This window comes from Falco naumanni, chromosome 2, assembly GCF_017639655.2.
Source record: "Falco naumanni isolate bFalNau1 chromosome 2, bFalNau1.pat, whole genome shotgun sequence".
Classification (NCBI taxonomy): Eukaryota; Metazoa; Chordata; class Aves; order Falconiformes; family Falconidae; genus Falco; species Falco naumanni.
Window position 1 is genome coordinate 77,155,615 of NC_054055.1, and position 8,536 is coordinate 77,164,150.

General features: G+C 45.5%; 1 protein-coding gene across 3 annotated transcripts in view; it reads right to left on the reverse strand.

Annotated features, from left to right (window-relative positions):
* The window catches only part of RUNX1 (RUNX family transcription factor 1), a 176,163-nt gene extending 169,684 nt beyond the window's left edge, over positions 1–6,479 (reverse strand). For all 3 annotated transcript variants that reach the window (XM_040585037.1, XM_040585036.1, XM_040585035.1), the window contains exons 1-2: positions 6,314–6,479; positions 6,012–6,125 (exon numbers count right to left, since the gene is read on the reverse strand). In XM_040585037.1, the coding sequence (XP_040440971.1) occupies positions 6,012–6,066 (55 nt within the window). In that variant the 5' untranslated portion in view covers positions 6,067–6,125; positions 6,314–6,479. The remainder of the gene's footprint in view (positions 1–6,011; positions 6,126–6,313) is intronic.
* Between the last annotated feature and the right edge of the window lie 2,057 nt (positions 6,480–8,536).

Here is an 8,536-nt window from a genome sequence, read left to right on the forward strand (position 1 = left end):
ATCCTGTTAAACTCTTGGTTTCAATGGTATTTTATGACAATGAATTTGAGGCTGTAATCAGCCACTGTTTAAAAGAATCTCCACTGTACCTTGCCCCATGGACTAAGCACAGACAAAGGAATAGGAGTGAGTGGGTGAGCTGACTGTCAGACTTGTTTTAAGAAAAAAACCAAACAAACTGAAAACACAAGTAAATAAAAAAAAACCCAACAAAACAAAATCTGTGCAGACATATCCTTGCACACTGTAATGTGCAGGAACACAGAAAATCCATCAGGCTCATTCCCCTCCAGTGAAGGGGTTGCATGGCCTGTTCTGAGCTCGCCCACCACATGCTACAGTGTGCGGTCTCTGTGTGTAGCCTGATGGTCATGGCAGCCACCCGACCCAAAATGCTGCACACCCCAATTTAAACTTGCGCCATGCATCCAGGAGGCCTGTGCGGACACTGAGAAGACGGAGATACCAGGTGGGATTTGGATTCAAAGAGCGGGTGGTCCTTCTGCAGCCAGCTTCAATCCATCCTCTTACTCAGAGCCAGAGCTACTTCTCCCTTGCCCTCCTGCCAGGGCATCTGGACCCATTCTGCTGCCCTTGCCCAGAAGCCCAGCAGGCACCTATGCATTTTGGCACAAGCAGCACAAGCTGCTGATGGAGGCTGTTACAGCTGCATAGTGCATCCCTCCTCCTACACCAGGGCCAGTCAGGTACTCTGTGGCAGCCTCCTACAACTTCCAATTATCACTCAGTGAGGCACTGCAACCAGCAGTTTCTGTGGAGCACAAGCCCACCCTGACTTCCCCTGGCAGTGGCATTCCCCCTTAGCTCCCGAGCCGACTCTGCATTTCGCCCTTGCGCTCCATGACAGCACAAGAAGACCTCAGGCTAAGACCCCTGCCCAGCCCTCCAGGCACTGCTTAGGAGGTGCAGCAGAGACCACCAGGACCCAGCACATCCCCTCTGCCTGTGGCAGTGTCCAAGTCAGTAGAGTTTCTCCTGTCAGTGGAACAACCTCATTGTTTTTTACAAAAAAAATAACTTTGCCATTTCCTTAGGATGGCTTCTGCTTAGTTGTTAAAAGCAAGTATGTCTATTTCTAAATCCAAGAACAGTCATTTCTTTTCCACTCTTGGTTTGGGTATAACTCTCCTCTCTTGAATAGGAGGATGATGCAGATACTTATTCTGTGTTCTGAAGTAAAAGTCTTCAGGAGTTCATAAATTGCTGTTATAAACTTGCCAATGTAACTGGCCTTCACATGGGGTCAAGCCTTAGAAGTCAAACTAAACCTTAATTATCTTCTTGTCATGAAAAAAATGCAATTTATTTTCTATTCGTATTGCATGCACCGGCAGTGTGGGGAAGATGCTTTCATTTCCCACCAGAGAGCTACATCAGAACTGGAGTTTGGCTCTTGTGGTAAAACACAGTCTGAGGCAGAGCTGCCACCCAACAATCTCTTATTAACAGCCACATGATAAAGGGTAAATCAGTCTGGGCAATCTGCAAGCCAGCCATAACCCTAAGTCCTTGCTAAGGCTGTCATCACAACACATCAGTACACTGAGTGTGACTGGTTAAACACTCGGTTTAATATTTTGGCCCAAGATAAAATCTCTTGATTACCAAAGCAGTGTATTCATCTCTGTCAGATACTTTACCCCTTGCTTCACAGGAATTCCTGTGTTCAGGTCTTGCAATGTTTTTCAAGGCTTTTAAATGAAAAAAGGCTCAAAGAGAGAGAAGGTTGTGTAAATCAGGCATTGTGCAAGCTTTTTCTTCTAGTAAGCCAAGGTTTTTATGAGCTTTAGTTCAATTTCCTATTCACAAGATGCAGTTAGTAATTTATAATGCTGACACAAATTAACTCTTTGTTACAGTTCAGGCAGTCTGCAAAGGTGCTGGAAAACTTTCTCCTCTATGCAGTGATAATGTAGTTTATGCTATCGTGATAAGACAGGTTTCTTCTACAGGGCTAGTGAATGAAAATATGTGGCAGGATTGGGTACCAGGTGTCTCCGAGAGAAACGTGTCTTTGGCAGAGTTACTTCTAGTATATGACCACTTCTGTTAATGTCACCAGTTCTGGACCACTAATATAATTACCAGCTTGCTACCCTGCTCCTCACTCAGCACCCTCTGCAGATAAATGTTTAGTCCTAGGGAGGTCTCATGTGCCGAGAGCGTGAGACAGTAGATGTAGACTTTGGTTACAGGGAGCCTCTGATCACTTCACTCCTCCGCTCACATACAGCGCCAGGGACTTTAGGTATCTACCACCACAATTCCCATCACAAGGCAAGCCAGAGCCATTAACTTTCAAAGAGAAGCAGTATGCTTAGGTGTAGTTCACAGGTTCAGGCAGGGATGTCCTCCAGAGCAGTAAGAACTTCTTGCTACAGTTTTATTTAGCATTTGCAAAGGAGGAAGCCCACAATGTCTGGGCACTACTTGGCCTGTTAGAACTATGAAGAAAGTATGCACAGCGTATTTTTCTGTGTTGTAAAAGTGCTCTGCTGGTGTTTATTTCCATTTGATAAGAAACCAACAAAGCGTTGCTCCACAAGTCTTCATTGCCTTCATTAATTAATAAAAAATACAATAAAGGCAAAACCAGAATTAAACTTCTTTGCGTATTGTAATAATTAGACCTTGCAGCAAAAGGAAAAATGAGGACAAAGTGCCCTCCTGGAAAATATTATGCTTCATGTTATTTAGAGCTCCATAAAAACACTGCAAAAAGATTAGTTGTTCTGTCTTGCTTTGTAGGCAGAATTATTAGGAAACCTTACAGGGTAGTCTAACACCCTTAAGAAGTTAAGAGATGTTACGGGGTGGGACTATATAATGTAATTACTAGTAATTAAAAAGGATACATGCACTCTTTAATACAAGACTCTCCAACAGCTCTCAGTTTGGCCCCCCTGTCCAAAAGGCATCACAGTGTTGACCAGGCCAATACACGTGAACCTGCACTGAACCCTCAATACAAGCAGCAATCTGTCCTTATACTATGAAACTTCCTAGAATAAAAGTTTTAACTACAGCCTTGCTGATACAGTCCTAGATTTGAGTAAGAGATGGAGTGATGTTTTTCTGCGGGTTGCAGTGCAGCAAGACACTTAGAAATGTTCCTGCCCTGTACTCCTAACACCAAGCCCAGACTGTAAACTGAAAGAGGCCATTAGGAAAATGAGGCTGTCATTAAAAGCAGAGCCAGTAAGTATTTGAATGTGTTCAGTATGCAGAGCACACCACTGGAGGTTTCAGTATAATCCTCATTTCTTTACCTAGTGGCAGAAGCCAGGACCTGGTGTGGTGTGATAGAAAAAGGGCCATATCCTTTGTGGTGTACCACATTCAATTAATATGTCAGGCTTTCTGTGTCTGTCACTGCTGGCAGGGGCTGGAACAATGGTTCTGCTTCCCCACTCCCCTCTTTTTTCCCAATTTTCACATAGTATCAGGCTAAAAAAGAGTTATGGATTTCCTTCTTACAGAACTGCACGGACTGATAAAGCGAAATCCACGGTAGAAAACAACTTGTTATTTTTCCCTTTACTTCACGATTTCAGTTAAGAGAGAAAGTGCAATACATTTTGGCGGGAAAAAAAGAAAAGAGATGGTTTTGGACATTTCGAATGACCAGTCTATTTAAACACTATTGAGAAATATGGGTGAGAATAACGGACCCTAGGGATGATTATTTTTCTTGCTCTGAGGCCCAAGGATTACTTCTGCTGCACCCAGGATTTTGAAACTGTGCGAAGTTCATTTGAGTAAAGAAAGGAACAAAAAGGGAACTGCTGGAAAACTGTCACAGGCTTCCACGTTCAAACACAATATTCTTTCGCAACGATTAAACATTTGCTTTATAACTCAAGCAAAGCACTGTTGCCCAAGCTTTTCTAGCACTGTACAGAGGGAGTTTTATCTTGCATGTGCTGGGTACATACCAGGATCTGTACCTGGGTTGCCAAAACTGGATGGAGATCTTAAAGTATCATGTGTGACTTCTAGCCTAGCAAGACTTCTAGCCTAGTCCAAAGAAATACAGAATACTGGTACTATAGAAATATTAATGACAATAATAAGATCAGTAATAAGGAGGATAATAAAACCCATTCTGGAGCATTGAGATAAATCACTTTCTGGATTAACTGGCTTTAGTGGAACTCCTTCTTTTCTGGAGAAATTGGTCTTTGGTCTCCAACTAACTGCCCTCAGGCTCTCTGGGCTCCTGCCTTCGGTATGGCCTCTGCTGTCCCCATCCCATCCCACAGACTGGCTGTGCTCTGGCACTTGCAAGCACTGCCCTATGAGGTTGACTCTGTTATTTCATCAGAAGCACAAAATTTCCTCAAGATGTCTTCCTGTGCTACAGATTAAACAGTAAATAAATGGGTGAGCTAAAAAAGAAAACAAAGGAAAAAAAGAAAAAAAAAAGAAAAAAAGAAAGAAAAAAGGCTGAGGAAATGCAGGAAGATCCTTCTTGTTATTCTAGCAGTATTGCTTCCTTTGCTTGGTAGGGGTGCTGAGGAAACGCCAGCTGCGAGTGGTGCAGAGCAGTTAGCCACTTCTTGCTCACCCTTCAGCATCTCCCTTGCCCAGGCTGGAAGGTGCTGCGAGCCCGCGTGACTCACACAGCCCGCTGCGACTCAGCTCCCCTCTGGTGCCAGGGAGAGACAGATGTAGAAAAACTTTTTGACACAGGGCAGGGGAAGAACTGAAGCAAGGCAGGCGAGCCGGCCAGCGTTTCGGCAGGCTGCCCTCTGCTCACATCCCGCTCGGAGAGCGCTGATCTGCAGGAGCGTCAGGGAGCCGGCGGAGCTGCTGCTTGTTGTGACACAGCAGCTGGGACGAGCCTTCCGCATTCCCCAGTCCGCTTATTAATACGAATAACTCATGACTCACACCGACACCGCCAGCGAGGCCGGGAAACTGTAGTCTGTAACTATAAAGAGTTATGAAGCGCTGCTCTCTGGCAGCGCCCTGGCCAAGCTCGATGAGCGGTCTGTGACGGGCTTTGTGTGCCTTGTCATCTGCACGGGCACAGCCCTGCTGCAAAAAGGGCTTGAGCGGTCAGAGGGCTTGCGTGGAAAGGGGAAAAGTTCATGCTGTAGCATGAGCTATTTAGGAAGGTAGCTACAAGGAAGAGGACGAGATTCTTGTGCCAGTCCCTGGCTTACTTGTATGAATAACCCATGACTAAACCATTAGCTCCACGGGGGGTTGTGAGAATGTTAGAAGGAGCCTCTAAGCACACTTGGTCACTGGTGAAAACAGACAGATTGCTGGGTGAAGCCCTTCATTCCCCCCCTCAGCCCTTACAGGACTGCTTCATTTCTCTCAGGGTGGCTGCAGCCAGTAATTCTCAGTCATGAGACCTGCGCGGCATCAACAGAAACAGAGTTTGTCCACACCGCTCCTTTTCCTGAGCCATGTGAGTTGCAACTAACTTTAAGCAGGTTTCTAAGCTTTTTCCTGACTTCTCCCCGTTGAACGTGCCTTTACCCAGGCTGATGGTCTAGCATAAGTGAGACAGCATCACGCTCTGCTGGCTGTATGCACCAGCTTGCTGCTCACTCCCTGTGCTTCAGCCTGTAATATGTGTTGTACGCTGTTGGCTGTCATTTTTCATGGCAGTGGCTCAAAAAATCATAATTCTGCCAAAGAGAATCAGAAGGGGCTTGTGCTACTGCTACTGTATCTGCGGTAATTCGTGTCAGTTATTCTAGCACACTTTGATTTATGAAGAGAAAATTCACAAGCATGCAATGGCTGTTTGAACAGCTTAAATGAATCCTTGTTATAATCTCTTTAACGGACCGATAAGTAATGAGATGGTATTCCTGCAAGCTCAGATATTAGCTTCGATGAGAGCGCCTCAAAGAAAACTGAAGTGGGAAAAAGCGTGTACTACAAGAATGTCCCAAGATACTCTCCAGGCATGCATTTTCTTAAGGATGGGAAAGTAAAAAGTATATTTAGAAAGTCTGAATGGCACTTACCTCTCAAGAAGTGCTGGTAAGAAGGAAGTGACTCAAATATGCTGTTTGAAGCCATTGTTTCCTCTTTAAAACTCACTCTCTCTTTACAATGAAGGAATATATGATTTCTTCTACCTTGGGGAGTGAAAAATGAAGAATGGTCATTGCTAACACCCTCCTCCCAGCCATCATGCTCTGTTTCATCCCGGTGCCTCAGGAGCTGCACAAAGCGGATTATAAGGTTCTTTTGCTAAAAGAACTCTGAAATTGTTTCTTAAAAAGAAAAAAAAAATAGCGGATCGGTTGTGGTTGATGATGCTTACCACTCTACGAAACTCTGTGGTTTGCAGTCAAAACGATTTGCCCTGCCTGCTGACCAATATCCCGGACCCGCTCTTGTGTGACTGCCTCTGTACCCAACTTGTGGTTCTGTGGTTGTTTATGAGGCCCAAAGAAGTGTTTCACACAACCAAAATTACAAATTTAACTGTTCCCCTTTCCAGAACTTGCCTCCATTGGTCCCTCTGTGTCATGTGACCTGAGTGATGTCGACCTTTTTTTTTTTTTTTTTTAACTTTCTGAAGTCATGCCCTACCCACTCCACCTGCCCTCCCCGGGGCTGCGAGAGGCAGCGATGGAGTCTGATGAGGGAAGGAAAAAAATAATGACTCACCGTCCCTGATTCTACAAATGGTCTTGCTGAGTTAGTTCAACTCTGCTTGTTTTGTTGTTTGTGGTTTTTGGAACTACTGATTATTTTGATAGAGATTTCATTGCTGCTTATTCAATAGTAATTCAAACCTGGGTATTAGTCTGCTGCTAAGGCAGGATGTGTAACTCATCCTGTAAAACATCAGGAATCAGCTGTAGGAAAGACCACTGGCTGGGGAAAGAACACTATAAAGAGGGTTTAAAAAAAATAATTACAAAAAGAGAAAGAAATGGTTGGGGAAGATGAAAAAATCCCCCAACATTATTTTGAACCTATGTGATGGCACCCTCTAAGCAGTCGTTGAAGGTCCCTAGTTGCTGAGCCAACAGGAAAGGTTTGTTAATTACTTCCATAGGGTCAAATCAGTACTCCTTCTTTGGCACAACTCCTGTTCCCATCAGAAGGATCCCTACCTAAGAGAAAATCTGAGTAAAATCCTCAATACGTAGCTCAGCATCTCTTGAGGTGATGAGAAGTTGGTCTCGTCCAAAATTATTTCCTTTCCTTCTCCCTCCCCAAAAGAAGGAAATAAAATAAACAAAAATAAAAAATAGGGGTCCTAAGCCTACTAATCAACTGGCAGTTCTGGCTCTGGCTGTGACAATGCAGAAAGAGGGGAGAAAAGTCACTTACTACAGAACAGAGAAGTGGCTGCTGTGCCAGTTTTTGTCTCCTTATCCTCTCTTCTGAACAGTGAGCAGCAGCCCTTTCCCACCTCACTGCAAACCACAGGATGCCTCACACCTGTACAGCCTGGGGTTCAGCATGCTGAAACCCATGTAACCATTGCCAAAAAAACCATGGCAATAGAAATTCTGCACTGACAGCAGGGCTGAGGCAGAATGAGAACTTCCCTGCACCCTCTGAGTGATTACCACCGTGAAAGAGCGCCCTTGGAAGAAAAGCAAGAAGCCTTAGCGATATTGTAAAAAATACTGGTAGGTGGAGCGCAAATACGTAACCACACACAGTTCCTCCTGCAAGGAGCTTGCAGTCAACCCCCCTGGCACACAGATACCACTTGTGCTGACTGATGCCAGACTTCTGTGGGGCTCTGCAGAAGCACCTCCCACACTGAGGGGCAGGGATACCCAGACAAAACTACGTGCTTAATGCATTTGGACTTTTTCTGTTTACTGCAACTATGGAAGTGGAATCCCTTTTCCTGATGGTGCCTGCATTTCCAGCGTAAATGCAATCTTCCTGGGCACCCTGGCTTCCTCCTAGAGTTAGCAGGGAGCTCTGTGTATGTGTGTGTGTGTAGTAGGTTTTCCTCAGAAAATGTCAGTCTGCTGAAACAGAAGCTTCTCAAGATGCAAAAACATGTGGCGGTTCTAGTGACACCTAGGAAATTGGGAATTTCTCCCAAATGAATTTCCAGAGGAAAACAGAGCAGTTCTGAGCAGCAAGAAGAGGAAGGTTAGGACACTTTGCTATGAGACACTGAGCCTGGCTCAAACCCTTGCTGTGCTTGAATCACGCCAGTAACTCAAAGCTTGGCTATTTTGCTCACCAGTTCTTCCAGAGCCTACCGCAACCAGACAAAGTTTTTGGCCATTCCGGAATAAACCTCTTCCCGCTCCCAGAGCTGGACTCCTTCCACTCCCACGTAAACAATTCAACGAGCATCTGCCAAAGGCAAAACCTGACAGCAACACCGACCCCCTTAGGGCACTTGCTTGGGAGATGGGATGCTCCTGAGGGGAGCACATATGGCTGCCCTGCCTGGCACCGGGCGGGATGGGTGCCCCGGGCAGGTTGGGTGCCCCGGCTGGGGACGGGATGGGTGCCCCGGCTGGGATGTGTGCCCCGGGTGGGGGTGGGATGGGTGCCC